Source organism: Cucumis sativus, chromosome 6 (assembly GCF_000004075.3).
Source record: "Cucumis sativus cultivar 9930 chromosome 6, Cucumber_9930_V3, whole genome shotgun sequence".
Taxonomy (NCBI): Eukaryota; Viridiplantae; Streptophyta; class Magnoliopsida; order Cucurbitales; family Cucurbitaceae; genus Cucumis; species Cucumis sativus.
The window spans coordinates 4210376-4235949 of NC_026660.2; the positions used below are offsets into that span (position 1 = coordinate 4210376).

At 31.8% G+C, this 25574-nt stretch overlaps 2 protein-coding genes across 6 annotated transcripts; one reads left to right on the forward strand and one right to left on the reverse strand.

Annotated features, from left to right (window-relative positions):
* Positions 1–488: 488 nt before the first annotated feature.
* On the forward strand, positions 489–7707 carry LOC101220508 (carboxypeptidase SOL1). Of its 5 annotated transcripts, none has more exons than XM_004140905.3 (15): positions 489–684; positions 1312–1381; positions 1484–1573; positions 1682–1712; positions 1831–1887; positions 2350–2445; positions 2805–2927; positions 3488–3592; positions 4327–4373; positions 5015–5140; positions 5265–5367; positions 5571–5633; positions 5808–5891; positions 6387–6450; positions 7190–7707. In XM_004140905.3, the coding sequence occupies exons 1-15, from the start codon at positions 585–587 to the stop codon at positions 7489–7491; spliced, it is 1461 nt and encodes a 486-aa protein (XP_004140953.3). In that variant the 5' UTR covers positions 489–584; the 3' UTR covers positions 7492–7707. The 5 variants fall into 5 exon arrangements, with proteins under 5 accessions (XP_004140953.3, XP_031743069.1, XP_031743068.1 ...); XM_011658318.2 differs by having other exon boundaries at positions 670–684; positions 1312–1377; XM_031887209.1 differs by lacking the exon at positions 5015–5140.
* Positions 7708–8202: 495 nt separating this feature from the next.
* LOC101220750 (S-adenosylmethionine carrier 1, chloroplastic/mitochondrial) lies at positions 8203–15942 on the reverse strand. The gene is made up of 12 exons (XM_004140906.3): positions 15796–15942; positions 14911–15018; positions 13153–13235; positions 12665–12741; positions 11449–11539; positions 11217–11270; positions 11039–11134; positions 10786–10875; positions 10444–10495; positions 9374–9435; positions 9198–9278; positions 8203–8577 (listed from the first exon to the last, which is right to left on the reverse strand). Exons 1-12 carry the CDS (start codon positions 15809–15811, stop codon positions 8446–8448), a joined length of 942 nt encoding a protein of 313 aa, XP_004140954.1. The 5' UTR covers positions 15812–15942; the 3' UTR covers positions 8203–8445.
* Between the last annotated feature and the right edge of the window lie 9632 nt (positions 15943–25574).

The window sequence follows — 25574 nt, forward strand, 5'->3', positions numbered from 1 at the left end:
AATATTAAGTAATTGACAGAAACAAAAAGAGAGGAATTCGAATTCTTGGTACAAAAAAACGTACAACGAATTAGCAATCGGGCCTTTTAGTCCACTCAACCATCCCACCCCGAATGAGAAAAAGGATAATTACTATTTTACATGGTTTAAAGAATAGAAAATAAAGAGATGAAAAAAAACCTCTTTTATCTCCTCTTTATTATATGGATATATAATTATATTGATATAGATAATTATGTATGCATAACAAAAATTATTAGAAATTTGATTTAGATAAATTAGATTTGATCCTAATATATAAAGAATACCAATATATTAAAGATTCATAGCATGAATAATAATGGATTAATTAGTAAAGTTAAGAAGTGAAGTACCATGGCGGGAGTCAGTCACGTGCTTGTCACTCGTGACTCGTGAATCGTGAACGACTCGTTTCTTCGGCCATGCGATCCGATGAATGATAAAAGAAAAAAATAGAATAAATATTTCCTTCGTACTTCATTTTTCGGTGTTTCTGTCTTTAGATCACCGGAAATATCGGAAGAGCCATTTGTGATCGCCGGAAGCTCACAAAAGGGGCAAAAATGAAGTTTCTCCTGTTCTTCTATCTTCTCTCTCTTACTTCTCCGGCTTTATTTCACCTTGCACTGGCTCGAGGCGCCTCCAACATCTCCATTTCGCCAGGTTTCTGCTTTGTTTTGTTACAATGTTTCGTTTTCTTTGTTTATTCGTATGACAATTTGATGTTCTTTTGTTTTTCAGTTGTGAAATTGGTGTGATTCGGTAGTTGATGATTTTGGACTAAGAAAATCTGTAGTCCGGCGAGTTTATTTAGTCTATTCCTGAATCTTTTTTACTTTTATGTTCCTACGTGACATTTTGATTCGTTTTCTGTAAGAATTGAGGCGAGGAAAACGAATATTTGATTTCGAAACGTTTTTTTTTTCATCTTAGATTTTCTTTTGTTCTTTATTTGATCTGTATTTTAGGCTGTGCGTCTCGGACTTCGAATTATTATGTTTGATCGTTTGAATGCCTTTAAACTGGTGTTCACTGTTCAGTTCCTTTGTTGATCGTTTGAATTGAGTTGGAATGCCTTTAAATCGGTGTTCACTGTTCAGTTCCTTTTATGCTGTTCAGTTCCTTTTATGCATTAGGTTTCAATAGTTAACGTTTTAATCGTTTTCAATTTTCTTTGTTATTCCTTTGTTATGCGTACGCCTTAATTCTGCGGCTCGGATTTCCGATTATTGTCTATGATTATTTGAGTTGAATTTGAATGTTCTTTTTTTCTTAATCGGTTTTATGCAGAGGATTTCGATAGTCATGCATATGGCAGTTCAGCTAGATTTTTACTCGAGGACAATAAATCTCAAGGAAGGTAGCTTCCTTGGAGATTCCAGTATCTTGTGGTTATTTAAATTTTGTTGATGTGTTATGTTATTTTGAGGTTTGAAGTATTTCAAAATGTATTTATTTACAGCATCATGCAAGGTTATATGACCAATAAAGACCTTGAGGAGGCGATTAAAGCTTTTGGTAAAAAATGTAGTCAAATTTCTAGGATATATAGGTAATTCTAAGAGCTGTGATTTCCTTATTGCCACGGAAAGAAGGCTAAGTTTATGTGCTGATTTCTCTTTTGCTTTCCTTTTCTTGCTCTTGGATGCTTGATCATCAGTATTGGAGACAGCGTGCAAGGGTTTCCACTGGTAATCATTCCAAAATGTTAGTTCTTTTGGTTATTCTAAATCTTCCCTCCCTAATATCTATGATTTTTAGTTTAAATTTACAAAATCTGATGAAGTGCTACCATCTGATTGATAATAGTGGGTAATGGAAATCTCTGACAAGCCAGGCCAAGAAGAAGCCAAACCTGCATTTAAGGTGAGTGGTCTACTACTTGTATATAATAGCCATTCCCGACTGCCCATGCGCACATACACCTGACAGCTTTCATTTGTGGAGAATGTTCAATCATGTTTAACTGTATGTTGTTTTACCTCCGAGTATATTAACAATACTTTTGCTATTTATCTATTTTATGGGGCTATGCCATGATCAATTGCTAAAGCATGCGTCCCTTGTCAAATTTCCTAATTATTAGTCGTTTTTGGTAAACTCTTGATATAACAGTGGTTATTGTTCAGTGCTTATTAACATAGTTGCTCTTTAACTGCTAGTACTATTTGAAAAATCATAGTTTCTTGCTTTTCACCCTCTCATTGCGTTAGTGTCTGTTTATCTATATGTTTGGCATCCTTGTGTAGAATTGAATGGAGTATTTTTTATAAAAGCACCTGTAGACTTTCTTGAGGAATTTTGAAATGATTTTATTTGATATCGCAGTACATAGGAAATGTACATGGAGATGAACCTGTTGGCAGGGAGCTTCTTTTGCAATTTGCTAACTGGATATGTGATAATTACCTGAAGGATCCGTTGGTAACTTATGGTTTCTTTTCTTCGTTTACATACTTCTTCATTCTTAACATATTCACCATTTGACATGATTTTTTGACATTTATATATTATTCGTCTTGCTTAGTCAAATCTTTCTTGTTTTATTTTTTCCATATTCCTGACATGCCAATATAAACTAGTTGCTAATTTATGTTTTCATATAACTTCTTTATCACTTAAAGAACTGCATAACTTTATGTAATAGTGAAATATTGTTAAGCAAAAGTTAAAGAAGCCCTTTTACCTACCTAAACCCAATTGATGCGATATTTGATTTCCCTTGTATAACTGGTTCCACGACAACTTTCACCTCACATAGAAGTCTCAATGTGTTTATGAAGGCTACACTGATTGTGGAGAATGTTCATCTTCATATACTTCCATCCATGAATCCTGATGGATTTTCTCTTAGGAGGCGCAATAATGCAAACAATGTTGATCTCAACAGAGATTTCCCCGATCAGGTACATCTATTGACTTCCTAATTTATTATGTGCGTGCCAATTTATGTCTTAGCAGGCTTTCCTATTTTTTTATTTAAGTCTGATGCTATTGCAGAATAGGTTGTATTCGCTGCATCTCTTTTCATTTGCTTGAATATATGAATAGCTTCATTGTTTGTTATCCGCATTTTTTTGTTGCATGCTCCAGGGTTGCTCAAAATGTATTTTGGAGTGATTTTTCCTCTTCACATCAATGGCTCATGACACCACTGCCATATTTGTATCATTTTTTTTTCTGTTCATAATTGATCATTTGATGCAATATCGGATTCCTTATTTACTGATCTTGATTAGATTTTTGTTTTTCCCCCTAAACTAAGATTTTAGACAATTATGTCTTATTTGATCGACTATTCTATTGTTCCTTTTCTGTTGCCGCATCATCCTGTTCAATTTACTTTGATTTTTTCTTTGGTTTTTGTTTTTTTCTGAGATCAATTGCTTTTCAACGTAAAATGGCCAAAACCGATTCTATGATGATATACGTTTTAAGCAGGGATTAACTGTACACTTAATGTCAGTTCTTTGTCATCAATGATGATGAATATGATAGACAACCTGAAACAAAAGCAATTATGAAGTGGATGAGAGAGAGACATTTCACTGCCTCTGCCAGTTTGCATGGGGTAAGACCTGATCTTGTCTTCTTTCTACTGAGAAATCTTAACACTTCATTGACTTCCCATTTTGTGGGGAGTTCGGTTCAAGGGAAACAATAGGATTTTTGAAAGGTTTCCTGGAAGATTGGGTGGTGAGTTTTAATGCCTCTCTTTGGGGTTTGGTAACTTGGACTTTTTTTTTTGTAATTATCTTAGTTTCATTTGGTTAGATTCAAGTCCCTTTCTATAGTTTTTTGGGTCTCTTTCTTCTGGGACTTTTTTTTGGATGCTGTATACGTACTTTTATTTTTCATTTTTCTCAATGAAAACTTGCTTCCTTGCGCATGCAAGAGGGAAAAAGAAATAAAAATTTAAATTTTTTTTAAAAAACTCCATAAATGTCTTTCTAATTGTTCATTCCTGAATAGTATCATCTGGGACATTATTTATGTACTCTTATGCCTCCATCTTTTGTTCAATGAATTCTTGCCACAAGTACAGAAAATTTTGAAGAACCTAAAAAATCTCCCGTTCATTATTTTAAATATTGTTCCAATCTCCTAGAACAGCATGTTCTCTTACTTTTTTTTATTTATTTTACTCATTTATTACAGTGTAACTGTTGAGCATTCTTCTCTTTTTATTTACTTTTTATTTCTTCAATGAAAAGTTTTGTTTCTTTCTATAGAAGATAATATTGATAAATGCAGACTTTAGAAACACTTAAAGAGGTTTTTGTCAATTTTCTTTCCTCTTTACAGGGTGCACTTGTTGCAAATTACCCATGGGACGGCACTGCAGATAAAAGGTGATAATTTTACGTTTTAAATTTTTCTTTCACTGCTGGAAAGATTTTATTTTCCCCTTTGGTGTTTCTCCCAGTGTTGCCATATTCTTTCATCTTTTATGTTTGTGTCCATTTTCTTTTTTACGTCGGTGACTAATGGGCTATGGACTAATTATTGAACTAGGACTCAGAGTTTCTTTCTTCATGTTTGTTTGCAACTATTCCCCCCTTGTGTTTTTTTGTTAACATATTTGTGAATATGTTTACGTTTACCCTTATCATCATTTGTTCTCATTCATTGTCCATGTTGAATGTCAATTTAGGGCTTCTTTTTTTCCTCGAGAAATTATTATTGCCATTTCTCTGGCACTTAAGGAAATTGGGAAATTGGTTTTCAATTATTTTGATAAACAAGCATGGCTAACTAATTATAGATGTAACATTCACTTTAAGACAGGAAAAGTATAGATGAGAACAAACAAAACGTAAAAATCAGGCTGACTAGTTTATAGAAGGCCCAATGTAGGTGGTGGCAGAAGTAGCTAAATTACAACAATATTGAATATAGTAAAAATTGTTTATGGTCAATTCCATTGTGCACATCTTCAACATGAATTACTCGTTCTTGCTCTCTTTTCACATTCTAAAATGTGGTTTTTCAGGAAAGATTACTATGCATGTCCTGATGATGAAACATTCCGATTCATGGCTAGTATATATAGTCGCTCACATCATAACATGTCTTTTAGCCAAGAATTTCAAGGAGGAATTACAAATGGAGCTGCATGGTATGGCAATCTTAAAGAAATGGTGTTTGAAAATCACATCCATGTGTCATGGTTTGGATTTTATATAGTTAATGAGTCATTTTCTTTGAAAGTGCTTTTTAGAATTTACGCAAGATTGCTACAGGTACCCAATATATGGTGGCATGCAGGATTGGAACTACATACACGGTGGCTGTTTTGAGTTAACTTTAGAGATTACAGACAACAAATGGCCTCCTGCTAATGAGGTATTAGCTAAGTTCAATCCACATCCCAAATAGAAAGGAGTAAAACATTTGTTATTCTATTACTCTTAACAAATTAGGGGTTCAGAAAATATTGCTCGTCAGTTTTCTCATGTAGATTTTAGCGATATTTGCCGTTCACACCACTATCTTTTTCATCTGACTAACTATTCAGTAAATGATTTTCCCCTTTGACATATGTGCAGCTTCCTACGATTTTTGAGTATAACAAGTTGAGCATGCTAAAGCTTGTTGCAAGCCTTGTCCAGGTACACCTTAGTTTGTCTCAGTTGCATTTGTGTGTAAGAGTACACAGACTTTTCTCTCCATAAATCGGCAATTTGTCAAAGAAATTAAAGTTCAGTTCAATGAATTTAAAAGAATGTTGAAGACCTTTGATTTGTTGGCAAATTTTAAATCATTAATATATCTATCCTATTCAGACAGGAATACATGGAAGAATTTTTTCATCAGATAGTGGGACACCGCTACCTGCAACCATTACACTCAAAGGAATAGATTATTCGGTACGTTCTAATCTTTGAGCTCCCTCTCTTTGTTTCATTATGTTATTAGTTATTTGGGGATCTCTTTTCATTCATTTTGTATTTTGTAGTTTAGCTTGTAATACCTTCACTCTCCAAAAATATGCATTGTATGCGTATTGCTTTTAATCACGAATTAGAAACGAAAAAAGAAAAAACGTGATTGCCTTTGAATCTCACATCACATGAATCGGATTTTGGAATCATTATAACTCAATTAGATTTAGACCAAATAAGGATTAGAAACAATGGAGAAGAGGATCATGGAGAGAGAGAGAGAACGGTTTGTTTGTTTGTTTGTTTGTTTGTTTGTTTTGTGCTATTCGACATTGCAATTGTAATTTTTAAATCTCGTTTTCTAAGATCATAATCATGCAGTAGAATTAGAAACAGAGAGAGGAAAAACAATGGAGAGAATCGTGAATCCTTGTTGAACAATTATGTACCTGATAAATATTCTTTAAATTTAATGGACAGGTTAAAGCTAGTCAAAAGTTTGCCAACTACCACCGCTTAGCCGCACCAAGACAGAAATATGAAGGTAAGTGCTTTTATTTCCCTTTTTAACTGTTTGTGTGTGTCTTTGATATTATTGAAATTCTCGATGTCCTACCCTCATAATTAAAAATTCATATATCATTTAAATTAAACATCAAGACCCAGACTATGATGAATCTCTATTATTATTAACAAACAAAGGTTTTTAGGTCCACTTCTTTCAACAACCTCTAAAGGGATCCTTAATTATCTCTTTCCAAGTTCATAATTACTCTAGTCATGCAATTAAGCTCTAAAGGGATCCTTAATTATCTCTTTCCAAGTTCATAATTACTCTAGTCATGCAATTAAGTAAACATCCCTGTATCGTGTATTATAAGGTTCATGGCCAATCAACAATTAATCCGTGATCAAGAGATTATGAACGTTATTCACACAAAATCATGAAAAGATTAAGAGCAAATAATCAGGATGCATTTCATTTCAAAGATTAATTCATAAACTTTCTCTACATCTATCTCTTGGATTAAGAGTTTAGCTACCCCCATATTTCACAATCTAAACACATAACAAAATACAAGGTGAGAAGAAGAAAAGCTAGTGACCCGTGTTATTATCAGACTTTGATAACAGTTTTATGTTTTTTTTTTTTAATATCACCCCTTTTCAAGCCTAAAGTGCAACAATAAACATTTTATAGATATATTATATTTATAGCTCATTCCAATTCAACCAGAATGATTGTGCTTATTTTTGGTTTAAACTACGGAATACAACTGCAGTAACTGTGTCGATGCCCGGGTACAAGTCGAAGAATACAAGCATCTGGCTGGAAGAAGGAGCAATGTCTGTGGACTTTGTTCTTGATCCAGACACAACAGCCAAAGGAAAAGTAATACGAAACTGTGATTGCAACTGTGGCAATAGGGTGGACTTCGTGGCCTATATTTGGGGACACTACTTTGAGGCGTATATTTTGTTGGCGGTTGTTTTGGTATTTATATGCTTTTTATTTCAGAGGAGAATGAAATCTAGACTTTCCAAGCAAAGATTGGTTGCATTACCTAAGAGGACTGTGGTCTAAACCCCCCCTGTTTTTTGTTTTTTTATCTTCCTATATTATTTCCAGTTACTTTTTCATTACTGGAGAAATGATATCCACATGATTGTAGCGTAACAGTTTTTTAGGTACTTCCCCAAGGGAAAGAAGAAGAAAAAAAAGGAAAGGATCTTTGGGTAATGTTGATTATCAAAATTTCTGAGTTAGAATAAATTTTGATTCTGCACCATTCTAATTTTACTCCTATTTTCCTTTCTCTCTGTGGGGTCTCAATTTTTGGGCAATTGAACTGTTACTAAGTAGAAATGTCAAATGACATTTCTGAAGATTTTAGGCTCCTAAATTTCGAGTTTTTCTATTAAAAAAATTGATAAGAGTACTTCCAAATTTTGTTGTACTTTCAATTTCAATTTCAATTTTGACAATTTACTGACTAATATTGAGTGTCTAACTAGTTTATCAATTTATTTACTTAAGAAAAAGACCTTATTAAATTTTAATATTAAATTTACCATAAAATCTACCTAAATATCACAAACTATAGGGAATAAATTCTAGGATTAAATTAAACTTTGTCCAACCTATCTATCACCAAATTAGCAATTTATCCAAAAGCATAAATGGAAGTTAGCTAATGGTCATGTTTCACGAGAGCAAACCTGGGTGCTCCTGTATTCTACAAGTAAGAAGCAACCGGAAGTAGTAGATCTCAATGAATCAATTCCAGCTTTAGAGTGGAATCATACCTTTGTCAACAATATTATAATTAAAGAACAGGAAGAAAAGAAGAACAAATGAAAGTTAGTTAATACTTAATAGATATCAACCCCATAATTTGGTGAGGCAAAGAGGTGAAACTATTCTTATTTCGAAGTGCAATCAAACAAATGAAAGTGGAAAGTTGTATCATTTTTCTTAAGATTTAAATACGAAATGATGATAATGTGGGAACCCTTAAAAATGATGACCTGAATCATATCATTGCGGTTCGATTGGTTTCTTCTCAGGCACCGGACGCCTCTGGTTAGCAAGCATCTGTTTTGTTTTTTCAAGAACGCCAAAAAATATAGCGCCTCCTAATCCTATCCACAACACCCTTGGCCCCATGCCCTGCAATATGAAATAGGACAGAAGCTTGGGTCATTGTGTCTCTTCATCCTAAAGTTGTAATTAGATGGGTGTTCTATCCCTCGTGATCAAGTGGAGCCGTTTGAATGATTTAAGAGGGTATTTAGGAGTAATGAATAACTCAACTCTACCAACTAAACCAGAATTCACTATTGAAGTTTGTTCTTTCATATTTTTCCCTTTGTTTCTTAACTCTAATATTATACAAAATACTCTTGAACTTTTTTATAGGTTTCATTTATACCTTTAGATTTTGAAAGTTCTAAATTTAACTTTGAAGTTTGAAATTTGTTCTAAAAATACAAATTTCAAATTTCAAATTTGAACTTTAAAATTGAAAATAGTCGCTTTCCAATTTCCGTTCAAATAACGAGGAAAAAAACTCTATATTTTGAAACAAATTTCAAACACAAGGGTAAAAACGAAAGTTCTTCAAATCTGAGAGAATCATTGAAACCTATATCAAAATTCTCTGTCAAAAAAATGATGATAATAAATAAATAAACCTTCTATCAAGACTCAGGAATATTTCCTATAATTTAACCTAATAATAATAATAATAATCCCTTTCCATCGGTAGGTCTGAAGAAGGAACAACAAACCTTTAAGAAGGCACGTGCTCCTTCTTCCTTCATTATAGTCCTACAGCAATCTCGAATACCTTGATATTGGCCATTTGATCCCTGTGTAATATTAAAAGTTAAGAATAAAAAAAAACGTGTCAAAACTTGAGATGGTTTTCCACCAAATAAAAAGTTGGTAGTACATGAAACAGTACCTGAACCATTAATCGAGTTTTGATCACATCAAAAGGAGTGGTTATAGCCCCAGTAACGGCACCTACAGGGGGGAAATGTCGGGAAGAATATGATTAAGCATTCGTACTAGTTGGGAGGTTAAAAATTTACTGGGATTGATAAATTGCTCCTACATTGTAATAGTTTTTCTTCTCCCACAATGTGTTAAAGCACGATATGCATGATTAGGTTTTTTCTTCATTTATGAAAACAACAAACTTTCGTTGAGAAAGAAAGAAAGAAAGAATGCACAATGCAAGGGCTTAAAAGAACAAGCCCACAAAAACAGCCCCTAAAGATAGGGTTTTCAACAAATCAAGATGTTACCAAGCGAATAATTGCAAAAAAAAAAAAAAAACCAAAACCAAAAAAGCTTCCAAACCAAAGCCAACAACGAAACATGAAACCTCACTAAAGACCAAACCTCGCTAGGGTCCTTGTCCACCCCCCTAAAGTCTAAGTCTGCAATCAAACATCAGTCAAGAATAATTTAGTATCATAAGGTGTGTGCTAAGAATAATTCTGGATCATAAGGTGTGAGCATGTCATTGTGGTGAAAGGGACTAGAATAGAGAAACTAGAAGATGAATATGGAAAATTTTCTAGAACTACAATAGTATGAAAACTTTTCCACACCACCTCTACTCGTTGCTTGCCACAATTAGTAGCATTTGCAAATTATTTGAGGTCCATGAGATAAATGAATATATCATGTATTGGACTCAGATGAAAAGAGCATAAGTATAGTTATTAGAAAAAGCTCCGAGCCCCTACATATAACGAGTCCACCTAAAATTTCCGTAGTTCAACATACTAAAAGTTTTTATAAATTCGTCAAACATATGCACCGGTGAATAAGAACAAGATCTGTAATCAATCTCATTGGGCTGAATCTAGACACAGAAATGAGTGCAGTTCTTCAAGTATTCAGTTTGCAGTGTTTCACAGATGAACCAATAGAGAAAAAAAGATGTCAAGTGCTTTGAGTATAAAATGTCCCCAGAACTCTCATGGAAACAAAAGGGAGAAAAAATGCCAATCGATGTTCTACCAGAAAAGGCACCAATTATAGCATTCTCGGGGTCATTTGGATCTCTTTGCGCCTGCATCAAGATGAACAATATTTATTCTCCTCAACAAAATTGTACATTGTCCAGCAGTTCAACTTAGCAAAACAAGGGATGGAAAAGTAGAAGTTAATATAGGTTTACAGCGTTATTCCAATTGCCAAGTACTCTGAGCTTGAAAAGTTGAAGAACACAAGACCGTCTTATGGATTCTTTTGTGCATTTATATTGAAAGAAAGCTCTCCCCCACACCAAAAAAAAGGAAAGGAAAAGAAGAGGCAACGGAAAGGAGTCAAGTCCTGATTAGGTACTTGTATTGAACGTACCGCTAGCTTGTACCCTATCCTAAGTTGTTCGTAAATGCAGAACTGAATGGCATCAAATGGCAAATCTCGTAGTAAGAAAGATCCATAACCCTGAGACATTAATGAAAGAAATGGGAAAGTGATCAATTACCAATATGTAATCCCAAGAAAAATACATTCTCTTTCTCGATAAATTGGCAAGATAAATATTGATTACTGACAGATAAGAACGTTTGGTATAGTATGAAAAGACCAGTAACAAAGTGAGTATTACCGCATAAAGGCCTTTAAAACCTTCCCTTGAAACAATAACTTGGACAGCATTCGATGCTGATGCAAAGTGGCTAGTCTGCATCCTTTGCTTAACTACCTGGAATCAATGAACAAATAACGAGCTCAGCAGTCAGCAGGCATGGACAGAATATTGTAATAGAGCAACTAAAGTTAACTACCTCTGTTGGTACACGAATGATCGATGAAGCCACTCCTCCTACGACACCTGCAGTCTGTATGTAGCTTGAACACCTATTAAATTAACAAATAAAGAGCTCTACCAACATTCTGATGTAATAGTTTGCTCTAAAATAGGTCTTCTTTAACAAAATAGCAAACATAGCCAACGGAAAAACACTGCTAGATTCAAATGGTATTGTAAACTGAAACATGGTTGGTGGTAAATCTTACCAAATGAGCTAAAGCATTGAGGTTTTCAGGGAGAGAATTGAGCAATGTTTGCTTGGTAGGCTCATATATACCAACGAAAATGGCAGTGGCACTGATAATAGTGAAATTATAAAACATTTAGCACAGACGTCATATGACGAGAAATAAGAAAAATTACTGCATTATAGAACCAACAGTAATGGTTTCAACACTAAGTATTTCAATAAATTAATGGCTGAACAACAATTGTAAGCGACTCAATAACAGGCAGAAATCAGGGCAAAAAAGATCCATGGTGCAACAAGTTCTGAAAGCAACAATTGATATTTGGTTTTCACTCAAATGGCAGAAAACCATAGACATCACTACAGACCATAATATCAACATGAACAAAAGAATTTAAGGATTAGTTAAATCACTTATGGGATTTGATGGGGACTGTGAATCCTCATTTGAAAGATCTTCATACAGTGACTTGGAAGGACAATTATCCAAAGAAAATTCAAAATTTTCTTTGGGAGTTCAGTCGTTGATTCATTAGTATAGCAGATAGTTTGTGGCAGAGGATGCCTAATATGCACTTGTCCCTGTCTTGGTGTGATGTGTGTGAATCTCCGGAATATCATTATTTTGCATTGTCCTTTTGCTTCCAGTTTTTGGCTCATTGCTCTGAAAGCTTTCGGATGGTCTTTGACATTTTCTAGTAATGTTTTTGCTATTCTTCATCTATTTTGGTGGGCCAATCGGTTTTGTGGTAGAAGGAAGTTATTATGGTTGGCTATAGTGCAAGCTCCTTTTACATCTTTCAGGTGAAAGAAATGGTCACATTTTCAGGGAAGTCTCCTCTTTTTAATCAGTTTATGGACATGGTTCTTTCTACTGTTTCCTATTGGTGCAAAAAATAAGCATCGTTTTGGTCTTTATACCTTATCTAAATTACGGTGTAATTCAGTGTTCGGAGTTTTACTTCCCGTTTCATTTAACAACGAAATTGTTTCTTTGTCCAAAAAAAGGTGTTAGGGAAAAAAGGACTAAAATTCAGGTTAAAAAGAAAAGGCATTTGGAATGCGAGACACCCTTTTTCAAGTTCCTCACATGACAAACTTTATTTCAAATTCTCATTAAAGAAATACTTCTCTCCGGGCTAAAATCAGCTCCAACATTGCATATATGATACATTTATCCAACATTCTAGCAGAGGAGATGGTGAAAAATATCTGGGGGTAGATATACTCACGGTAACATCCCAACAAGATTTCCAGCCAATCCAGAATAAAGACCCTTTAGTGCAACCTTTCCTCCTCCGTGAACAGCCTAACAAAACCATTTTAGTATAGTTAAGAAAGCATCATGTGCTACACATTCAAAAGCGAACATATGACTGGATAAAAGCACGAAGATCCCTATAGTTGTTCAATGAGCGTAAGATAATTGAATCAGCAGACAGGTAGTGCTGATGACTTAAGGAAGGGAATGAAAAGCTTCAGCAATACCGCTGTCGAGATTGTATAATTAATCAATCCATGACAAATAATTCCAATAAATCGGTCTCCGAGAGGCAAAATATTTGAAGAGACAAAATAAGAGCACAGCACTTAGGGCAATATTAAGTGAACAAAATAATTACAAAAAAACACTAGGAACCAAAAACTTGAGGCGGTTGTTCTAGGAGCCTAAAAGATATACACTCTCCAACTGAAAGAAACCTCTGCATATAAAGCCTACCTGTAGACGAGTTTTTATTGTATCAATTGGATATAGCGCAGCTTCAACAACGAAGCTAGCAGCACCGCCAGCTATAGCACCTTCTGCAAAAGTCCATAGCAAAGGCAAGCAGAGATGATACAAAATTAGAACAATCCTTACAAAAAAAAAAATTAGTTAGAGATCAATATAATGTTATTTTAACTGTTCACAGCTTTACAAGATATTGTGACATATGGAACAAACTTTAGAAGCCTTGAAGACCAAAAGAACTAAAATAACAAAATCCTTCGGCAGAGGTGGGGAGGAAGAGGAATGATTCAAATGGCCTTTGCATTGTACAGATTTTGTGGTTCAGGGGAGTTTGAAATGATCTCTTAATACACATTTTACATTGGAGAATGGATGCGTAATTTCCTCAATAATACCATGTTGAAACTCACAACCTAAACCATGCACACATGAATCATGATGGTTCTCAGGGAGATGGATTAGTTAGTAGCTTTATTCATCTCTATGTGAATCTGAAACTACAGGGGGACTGGTTTTCCAAGCACCTTGTAAGTTCCTGTTTTTCTCAGAATAACCTTTTTTTTCTTTATGATGAGAACTAATTTCCTTGATAAATGAAATGAATGTACAAAATCACGCAAAAAACCAAAGCAGTTGTAAAAAGTTCCTTTTAACTGATGCTAATTAAAGAAAGCTCGTAGTTACATAAAGATTTGTACCTATTTGAAAAGGCAGTCATCCTTAAGGAAGATATTCTCCCGTATTACACATCAATCCCAAAAACACAACTTGGTGCTCGATAACTATAAGGAATGTACTTAACAAATAAAGGTAAGATTTGTAACTTTGTCTCATCATTATTTACCCACGAAGTCCACTAGCAGATTGTATATGATCCTTTGAAAAATACGTGAAGGATTTTTAAAACTTAATATTATGAAATCCAAAAGGAGTTTTGCATTACTTTTTCAGCAGTGGTGCAAAGAGATATATTGATCAAGAAACTTGTTTAGAAAATAAAAGAACGAAGAAAACAAGATGAAGTGATAATCAAAATTTCATGTTTGCTAAGCAGATAGAAGAATTTGAAAGGAAAATGAGAGAATGGGATCCATAAGTCGAAAGAACCATGTTTGATTGATGTAACAAACTTCTCATAGAAGTTCACACTTACTATAAGTACAAAAATGAATACTATTTAGCCAACCTAAGAAAAGGTCAAATAGTTAAGGCATGTTCCTTGTTCAAGTGGTCAAATATTTGATCCCCACTGTCGTTCAACTATATATGTATAAACGTGTATAACCACCAACTTAAAACTTAGAAGGCAACAGTAAAAGTGAAAACTTAAAAGTCAAAAAACTGAAAAAGAAATTTCTGAAGAAAGTTAAAATTGAGTATAATCAAAAGGGAAAAAAAAAAACTCATAACTCTGCAATACTGCATCTCAATAATAGAGAAAAAAGCTCACATAGTAAAATATTATTACTCTTATTATTATATGGAACCTTAAATTTTACTTTCCTCCTTGGGTTTGCTCAATTCGAATAATCAAGTAATACATTGTGAGTTTAGCTTGAGCCTTGCTCTAGTACATGCATGTTTTGAGAGTGTTTTGTTCCATTTTCTATGTTTTTACTACCATTCAAACGTGCCTTTGCATATTGTGCACTGAGACTTAAACTTATACAGCAGATCAATCATCCGGAATGCTGAAAATTTCCGCTAATGAATTTATTCAAGTATAGTTAATTAAACAATGCATACCATATAAGGAACGTACAAAATCAAACTCCTCATTGTCTCCAACACTAAGTGCAGCAGATAATTTGATGGCCTTATTTTTAGCATCTTTCACCTCGTGCACCAAAACATCTGTATGATAAATTTAAATTAGTTGTTCGTTGCAAACTGAACCAGAAGTACGAAGAATTTAGGTGAAAATAATACTGATTATTAAAATAAAAACAAGGTTACATAAGTTGATGGAGCTTTAAAGAGATTAATATCGTAGGCAAACAAAAATTCCACAGAGATCCAAGCCTTGAAGCTGAAAGTTTATTTTGAGTGCTACCAGGCGATATATTTGGAACAGTAATAGAGAACCTCCAACAAGGAATTCCGTGTTCGTGGAACAAATCTCAGTTCAAGCTCCTTAACGTCATACTATCCCAGATAACAAACTACTCCTCCAACGCGTCGTTAAACAATGTTTTACAATGACTACACTATTCGACGACGTCTGCAGTTCTCTCAGCAAAGAAGAACCTCAAGCTCATAAAATTGATCCAGAACAAATTTATGATGATTCTTCCATCCACGCCAAGAAAAAAAAACACACACACATAGAAAAACAACAACGAGTTAAAATTTAAGATAATTAACAGTGCGAAACAGATTGAAGTTAACAAAAATCTCCGCATCGATACTTCAGACTATCTGGCTTCAATAACGAAAGAACAAAATGAAGAAATTAATACATAGAATGATAGTGAAAAAAAAAAAAACAAATATGAATTGTTGTTGTGAAATTCATGACATCAGGCAGAGATGAAGGAGAATGAATGGAAGCTCGTTAGCTTAGGCCGATTGAACAAGAAGAAAGAGATGGAAGTAGAAGAGGATATACTGTGGTTGAAAAATGAAAATTACCAGGAGAATCTCTCATTCTGGCCGGCTGCTTTTGGAGAGTGGAGACACGGCGCGCCAAATCCCCATTCAAAGAAAGAAAGAAGGTTACCTTTCAGTTTTTGCCTTTTGGATCGCTGGAATTGGCTTTTACGGCCCATTTATTCTTTAACAAAACAAATCTTACTTCATGTAGAGCTCTACGCATGTGGTTTCGATTTCCAATCTTCCCCATAAGTACCAAAATTGACGTATGGTAATATTGTTAAACTAATAATAATAACTAAAAGCCAAAAAATTACACACAAAAAAATTTAACATTTTATTAATTTTTTGATTTTGTTTATAACATATAAAAGTGACACCATACTAATGATAATTTTGAATATTTAATATTGAAATGTATTTTGAACAATTTTGTAAAGAGTTTAAATAGAAATGAACTTTTAAAAATATTTTTTTATTAATTCAACCCCAATTTAAATTTACTTCGTTTTTTATAATATTATTTTTTTCTGTTTTCTTAAATTAAAAAAATTGACAAATAATTGACTATGGGATCAAAACCAATAAGCCCATGAAACAAAAAAATTCTTTTTTCTTCTTTTTTTAATAGTTTATCCAAAATAAATTTTTAAAGAAAAGGTTAAAAAATAGCAAAATTTATAAAAATATTTACCCTTCTTAAAAAAATCAAATATAATAATTTTTTATCTTTTAGTTCCTTTTTGTATGGAAGCTTTCATTTGATTAAGTACTATTCCATTTGAATTATACTCAACAATTCTTTTTTCCATAACAATTCAAATTCAATAACTTACGTAATGTATGGGATAAAAGTTGAATATGGATAAATAAAGAGTTAAGAAATCGACTTTTGTAATTCTAATATAAGAAACTAATAAGATATAAAATTTTATTTTTATTGGTGGTAGCCACCAATTCACTAAACCAAACAAGGAGTAGAGTTGCCTTTTTTCATACTTTCACTTCCTAACTCCTTGGTCAAACTTAATTATATATATATATATATATATATATATCATTTTTTCACATTTTCGATTTTTTGTATTTTCATATTAATTTTAAAGTGTTAGACTACAATATATTTAAATAATGCTTTTTTGTTACTAAATTTTGTCTATGATATAGTGGCACTCTGCCTCTCTTTAAAGCCCTAAGTATTGGGTTTGTATCTTGTCTATTCACTTTTTGTTATATGGTGCTTCTCTATATGATGTCTATATCCGCCATGTCATTTATACTTTTCGACTTGATACCAAACACCAAATTCAATATACAATATGCTTAGAATAAAAGAAAACGTATTTAACTGACAATGACCACAACTAGACTTTTGAAAATACAAGATTAAAAGAAATAATAATGATGTGAAATATATGGATGTAATGTAGGATTTAGATTAAAGTTTGATAAAATTTTATGTAGCCATTTATAATAAAATTTTAATTGACAGATATTCAATTGATTCAAAATACTTTTCATAATGTTTTTGAAATGTTACGTTTTAAAATTTTAGTTTAAGTCTTTTAACTTTAACTTAGAGAATTTTCTTATAAATAGAAAAAAAAACTATTTACAAAATACGTGAAAATAACTTTAATTTATAATGAAAATTAAATTTTGCTTTATTTACTATGTTTGGTAAATAATTTCATTTTTCAGTTATATTTAAAAATACCGCTTTAATTTATGGTTTTAATGTATAAAACTTTTATTTGAAGCTCTTAACATATATTCAAGATTTACTTTAAATTTACAAATATATTTGACATAAAATTCTTAGTTTGAATCAAATGGGCTTGTTGAATGCAACTTTTTCGACTATTCATAAGTTGCCACGTCATCATAACGGAAGTCAATGTTCATCATAAAAATTACAAATTGAATCGAGTAGAGTAGTTAAAGTCAATCGAATCTAAAGTCCAACTTGATTAAAACCCATATTGAAATTTCGAACCATTTTTTGTCGAAGAACAGCTTAACCCAATCTCACGTAAGATTCATGAAAAGGTTTGGACAACTCAAAGTGAAAGCTCTTTTAATAACCTTCCAAATATTCAAATTATGAAGGTATGAACAATATAATTGCTACAAAGATTTGTAAAATATAATCCCAAGATTTGGGGATAATCTAAAGCTCCAAAGATAGAAGCTCTAAATTCAACTTCTCATCATCACCAAATATACGAAGAAAAAGCTTTTAATATTTGAAAAATATGACTTCTCTCATGATTTGAAGATTATAGTACATGAAAGTTTCAAATTCAAAAAATTTGAAGATCTCAACTACAAGTTTAGAATCACGTAGGTTGATTCAAGATTATATATATATATACACTAACAAACCGAAGTTCTCTCGATGCTAAAATCTATCAACGTAGATTCCAAAATGCGTCGGCATAAGTTATTTAGACGTACATCCACATGTCGAAAAGAATGTCAACATAACTACGTTAGGGGATCCATTCCCAGCGCGCAAACAACTCAACGTCGGAAATTCCTTTCTCTCGAATGTTGCTATTGTCGATGGACGAATGACATCGAACAACCTCGCACCTGACATCACATTCATCTACATTGGGCGTAGGTCACCATTGGCGTCCTTTAAAGACGTCGGGAGAAGCCTTCTTCGGACGTTGCATCAGGAAAACATTTCCCCGACATGTTGAACAACATGTCTAGGGACGAGCATCATTCCTAACACTGCGTGCGTCGGGAGATATTTTTAATATATTATTTTTTCCAATTTATTGAATTGTTATTTTTTCAATCGTTCACTAGTATTCTTTTTTGTTCCAATTCGATTTAAATTGAATAAAATTGTAAAAAAAAAAAAAAGAGCAACAAATCATTAAATAATTGTATATTATAAATTAAACGTTACATCGTCATGTGGTAAAGAAATTACATAGAAAATAAAAAAGTACATTGATCTCCTAATGCCGCGGACGCCATATTCCTACAAGTCTACACCTAAAATGACACAAAAATAAATTTAGATATATATATCACCAAATGCAAATTAAACAACTTAAAAGTTGAAAAATACTTATTGCAAGTGCTCACGGTCTCCTCTGTGCCCGACTCATTTCTTCAATTATCTTCTTCATTTGTTTCATCTATCGAATATTTTCTTCCATTTAATTTGTTAGGCAGGCAACTCTGACGTTCTTTTATGCTCTACAATCATACATTTAACTTTTTCAATTCAAAACTAAGTTTGCACTAAGAGGTTATTGTAGGAATCTCAACCACAAATTATTTCAATCTTTGCAAGTTATCTAATAGCTCTAACAAACAAAACTACTAAGAAATAAACAACTAAATTTGAACTAAAGGCTACTACATCTGCAGCCAAAATAAATCTCAACTACAAGTTACACAAATTTTAAAATAGACCATTACAACCCGTCAAATTTTCAATTCTAACTCCCCCTAAATTTTCAATACAACCCGTGCAAATTCAAATTCAATCACAATCTCAAATTCCATCTAAAATTAATTCTTAAATCCTAAAAACAATTTGAAATCAATATTCAATATTAAAACATAAAACTAGGTAAAAAAAACTAAATCCTAAAATTAATTCTAAATCCTAAATCTAAATATAAACCAAAACAAAAACTATACCATAACTAACTTAAAGTTAAACCGAAACTTATAGAAATTAGGAGCGACATTAGCAGACAACGACGACGAGCACGATGGACTTCTCTTCTCTTCTTCACTGTCTCTCTCGCAATCTTTCTTTTCTTTTTGCTTTTGGTCCTATGATTTACATAACTGAAAGGGTGATTTTACAGGGGCACTTCCGATGCATAACAGGAAAATTCTATATTTTAAATGTCATTAGTAATGTGTCATAAATAAAACTCATATTACCGATGCACTATTAATGGTGTCGGGACTACTTATTCACGTTCATGATGCCATGCAACAAGCATCTAGGGAAATGAGATATAATATGTAATTGTTTCCTTTCTACCAACGCTGTGAGTGATCACGTCGAGACTGGCTTCCATATTTTTGACGTTCCCATGCATAGCGTCAGAAAGGTGAAACAAACAAATAATAATTTCATTGTTTTTGATGCCATAAGGACCACGTCGAAAATATTGAAGCCAATCTCAACGTTTTTCAACACCGCGTCAGGGAAAATGAAACTATTATTTAATTGTTTCATCTTTCTCGACGTGTATGTGTTCAATGTTGGGGATGATCTAGTGTTCTCCAACGTTGTTAACAATACGTCGAGAACAAATCATGTGCCCGACGCACCCCTAATGTCGTCAATGGAGGCCTTATTTCCTCTACGATTCTTGTGCATCAACAGAACCCTAATTTTATGTAGTGATACTAACAAACTCAAACTCATTTGATATGGATCTGAAAGCTAAAGTCCTGTTTTATTAATTGATTCATTTTGAATATTATGTTCTTTAAAATTAGGTCTATTTTTATTCGTCTTAACTTAAAGTATAATAGTTAATTTTTTTTATCTATTTTCAAAAAATAAGTAAATAAAAAAATTGTAAAAATGGTAAAATGGACAAATTATTACATTTTATGGTAAAATCAATTGTAATGAGTTTTTGTCTTTAATAGTTTTCTATCGTACGAAAGACTTTGTAATTTTTTATTATCTTTTAAAAAACCTTGAATAAAAATAAATTTTTTAAAAAAATAATTTAATAAACAAACTATTTATCTTTTATAAAAAACAAATAAAAGACAAAAGAAAAATCATTACATTCTATTTTCGTAAATATTAGGTCAATTTTGTTGTTTGTGATAATTTTCTTTAAAAAATTATATGTTAAATAAGTATTTATGGAATTTAATTTAAAAAATGAGTAACCACAAACCAAGTTGTTAGTGAACATAGTTTAAAGGAATAAACCAATAAATTTAAACGAAATTATTTTTAAAAAATTATGACGTATAAATATTTTGTTTATTATTATAAATCAGATAATTTAAGACGTATTTATGTTTGGAAGAAAATGATGAAAGAAAGTAACAAATACTTTATTGAAAGACTTGACAAACGCATGCTACACGTGTACCACAAGTTGCCGTTACCACGTGATTCAGTTTTAGAGGTCCACGTAATGCATAATTCAACCAGACATCTAAAATAATAATAACAACATTAAATAATCTAAAACTATAAAAAGTAAGTTACATTTTTTTAGGAATGCATATGGATTTGGTTTCTATCTTTTAAAAATATAACTTTTATTATTTTTATAATTTAGAAAATATATTCCCTTCTATTTTATTATCATTATTTTTTTAATTTTATAAATACATTTGTAAGAAACTTTAAAATAATATTATTTTTAAAAATTATTGTTCTAATTTTAAATTTCATAATAACAAGTATAAATTGTTTGAATTATCTTTTTAAATAAATACTCCTAAAGTAAGAATTTACGTAACCAAAAGGGTTTATTAACTTGAGGACATTTTATGATGGTTAAAAATTTATTAGTAAGCGTGAGTCACCCGTTTGCGTTGATTACCTGTTTAAAAAAAAGAAAAATGTACATTTTTAAATTCGACACTCAAATAAAAACATATTTTTTTCACTCTTCTTGTATTTTTTTGTTTTGTAAATTCTCTTTTTTTTTTCATTTAATACATATTAATATTGGGATATTATGAGAAGAAAATAAATTATATACTTATATACACACATGTATGTGTTAGTAAGTTAATTTTAAAATGGTGCATACCACTCAAATTATGTGTACCATTCCACGTAATAACACATAATACATATTCTTTTATCTTTGTTTGACCCAGATTGAGGGTATATTTTGTTCTACAATCAAAATTAAAACAGTTGTGTAGTGATGCATTTTCACAAAAAGTTTAGCAAAATTTTAGATTATATCGATAGAAAATACAATAAACTTCTAACCGTCTATTACAATGTTAGAAAAATAATTTAAAGTTATCTTTTCGTCTATTTTTCTTAAAGTCACGAGAAAGAAAACAATATTTTATATTTTTTCTCGTAATTTAATTTTTAATTTCTGCACACCATTTCATATAAACTATAGACCATCTAACAAAATAAATACAACATAAATCATTTTATTTTTCTTTCATCCAAACCTCATTTTCAAAACGTTGGAAATGTGTTCTTATAAATACTAAAGCTTCATGAATGAAATTAATGTTAAAGGTTTTTCAAAAAGCAAACATTGACCAAATAAAGCTTTTTAAGGAAAAACTCAACCACGTATTTCCGTATATAAATAAAGGTAACAATAATGTTATCTCCAAATTAATTTTTTTTTTATCAATTTTAGTGGATTATGGTACGAATAAACCATTCAAAATAAACTAAAAAATTTTATGTTCAAAATCTCATATAGAAAATACCAATAGCATAGCATTACATATATAGATACTAAAAGAGTGTGAATGCTCGACATTTTATTAATATTGATGTAGAAAACAAATATAGAAAACATGTACCCAGAAAACGAAAAAGACAAAAAAAAAAATCTAAATTTGTCAAAAATACACCATTTACCATAACAAATAGAACTATTGCTTTTTATTGTTATTTGTTTTCTAACCCAATATCATGTTGTCTAATATGATATCATAGTCATAAAAAGCAAGTGGGTCTTGAAAAAAAAATGTAGGTCACAATTCGAGAATGGTAAACCCAAATGTTGTCTTGAAAGAGTACGTCTGTGACAAAAAAGATTTCACAATGGAAAAATAACAAAAAGATTTCACAATGGAAAAATAACAAATCTTTCAATTTTAAGAAGATGGATAAATTACTTATCTCATGGTTTCGAGATAAAATTATATGTTATCTAATAATTTTAGGTCATGAGTATCATATGTGTCTTTCAACTAGTTGATATAAATGGAACTATGTTGAGATGCTTCTATAAAATCCTATTTAGCATTTCAAATTGGTGTAGCTACATACCTACGATATATTGTAGATAAATAAAAAAAATCACGATATAAGATATGTTTTGAAAGAACAATCACATCGTTTGTTTCATTATAACTATTTATTTAATAATGGTTACAATTTTTCTAACAAAATGGTTTGCTTATCCTTATAGTCGATAACAAAAAAAAAAAAAAAAATAGTTAGATACATCTAAATACGTATATGCTAATATATCTTACTAAATTATCCAATCATAGTTTGTCACATGACAAATTACTCTTACGACTTTTTTTTTTTGTGCGACAAGAGTATGATGCATACATTTGAAAAGTTATCAACTTATTGCTTAATAAAACAAAATACAACAATCTTATAGTATAAATATATTTGAACTAATTATTACATTACTTTGTCATTATAGGGTTGTTTGGAGAGTTGTAATGTAATTATGGTTACTAAGAATTAGATAAGTGTAAAAAAATGTGATTAATTAAAGATGAAAAGGAAAACAAGATCGTAAAGAGTGAAAATGGTGGAAAAGAGAGTTAGATTAGAAACGGTCAAAACACAATAAATTTTATATTACAAATCGAACTCAAAATGTTTAATAATCCAAGCACGAATTTTAAATTATGTTATAATACAAATTTATCTCACCAAACGTCCCTTAGCATTTTGTTTGGAACCTTACTATTACGTCTTCTAATTGCCCCTGGGATTAAAGAGGTGTGAACTTCATGTTTGGCCCTAGTATTATGATAATACTTGTTCTCCCTCTTCCTTCTCCTCTTCCTCACACCCCCTCTCTTACTAACCTCCAAATATTTACAAGTAAAAGTAGAAGTCCAAACCATAGCGAAAAGTCTTAATAACAACTATACAAAAGGAAGCAACGTCGACAAAAACTAAAACTAAGATAATAATCTCCCCCAGGTACAAAGGATTGTAACTCTTACATTAATATAATACTAATACTGATGGGTTCAAACATCTCATAAGCGGCTTCAAGTCAAACAACCTAAGATGGGTATTCTATTTTCCCAATAAAAATAAAAATAAAAATTTGAAGTGGGTAACTAAAATAAAAAATGCAGTGGACCAGTGATTTGAAAAAGAGAAAAAGAAAAAGTAAATTTAACTTTAATTTAGGGGACAAAAAATAGAAAAGAAAGAAGGAAAAGAGTATTGACAAATTGACAACCTAATGGTGTTTTTGATCAGTTGGGCACTTGGCAGTTCAGTGGAAGGGAAACGATGCCCTGTATTATATTCGTGCGCTTTTACTTGTGTGTATCTTGGACCGTCCAAAACCTTTTTCAGTTTTATGGAGAGCGACAATTGATGGGTCACCCTCTCACACATCGAACCCTGCCTCAACGTGGTCGATTTTTCTGCTCACACGTACCTTCCTTTCTTTATTCGCTATCTTTTTCGGACCCAACGACGGTGAGTCACCAATCCTGTCCTCTCACACCCATGGAACATAATCATTTGCTTTCCCTCTTCAATGCTCTCCTCGGACACGCCCACTCCATTTCCAAATAATATTCGCAACTAACCTTCATCAATTCCATTTATGTACATATCCCCTAATATCTTACTCATTCATTTCATAAATCATCTTACATAACTTAATCTTGTTTGTTTACTCTGAAATTTCATCTCTCTAATGCATCTAAACTCTAGAATCAATAATTTTATAATATATTTAAGTGAATGCTGAAGAGAAGCTCTACAAAATTTTAAATTATTTTATTTACAAGTCACAAGAGAGGTTATACTTGTATCATAAGCAACTTTATTTTATACTCATTGTTAACATTTACTTTTGAAAATTTTTAATTGATGGATCATATCAGATACGAAGTTCTTTTTATTTTGTTTGAAATTTATTGAGCACCTAACACTATAGGAAATTAAACACTTAAACTTAAATATCAATACACCAAATTTGTAATTTTAACTTGGGTGAATTCTATAATTAAGGATAAAATAGTCCAAAGAGTGTAAAAAAAGACTGGAGTAATAGTCTTGGTCGGACTCGATTGGTCGAGATTGAGCCTTTTATGTTAACTTGAGGGTCAAAGGCCCAACACAACTTATGCTAATGGATGAAATTTAATGTTCCTAATAAGGATATTAAGTTTGGTCAACCTTGATTGAAAGATGATTCACATACAATTTATCAAATGTAAACCCTAATAAGATAAGGAATGAAATATAGTGGATAAAAGAGGCTTGAGAAAAGTGATTAATGGGACTTTGAGCAAAAATAGCTCGACTGACCTTGGCCTCGACTGGAGATGAGGTCGAGCTAATCTTTTTTTATTTAACACGATCAAAAGCGCACTATGACTTATTTGGATGATCGTATATGGATCAAATGTCAAACCAACCTCTTCAGTCTTGACCGAGGATGAGCTAGGATGGGGTCAAGGTTGATCTTCTCCATTTAGGTAGCTGGTTAAAAAACTTCTTAAACTGTATGTGAGTGAGAACAAAACCTCTTAAAAAGACACATGTTGGTTTTGTGAGAACAACCTTCACTTTTTAGGGGCCGTTTGGGACAAAGGTTATGTAAGATCATGATCACAACTTATTGCTAAAGTAAATACTCATTAAAAAATCTCCAATTAGCTACCATGGACACTATTTCAAAATTTATCAATTTATTATAGTATTTACTATTTACTACAATTTTCACTATTTGACATTCATCAATTTTAAATTCTTTGTTACAACGTGTACTATATATTTCTCAAATTATAATAGTTTACATCTCAAACACGTATACTATTATAATATGAACTAAAATAATTTACACATAAAACACAAACTATTATAACTT

Bases quoted from the DNA above. Each gene is read 5' to 3' on its own strand.
- LOC101220508 (XM_004140905.3), top strand. From the start codon at position 585: ATGAAGTTTCTCCTGTTCTTCTATCTTCTCTCTCTTACTTCTCCGGCT. The intron at 1,888-2,349 runs GTGAGTGGTCTA...TTGATATCGCAG, and splicing joins AAGCCAAACCTGCATTTAAG to TACATAGGAAATGTACATGG. The intron at 6,451-7,189 runs GTAAGTGCTTTT...ATACAACTGCAG, and splicing joins ACCAAGACAGAAATATGAAG to TAACTGTGTCGATGCCCGGG.
- LOC101220750 (XM_004140906.3), bottom strand. The intron at 11,271-11,448 runs GTAAGATTTACC...AGCTACATACAG, and splicing joins TCAATGCTTTAGCTCATTTG to ACTGCAGGTGTCGTAGGAGG. The intron at 11,135-11,216 runs GTAGTTAACTTT...CATTGATTCCAG, and splicing joins TCATTCGTGTACCAACAGAG to GTAGTTAAGCAAAGGATGCA.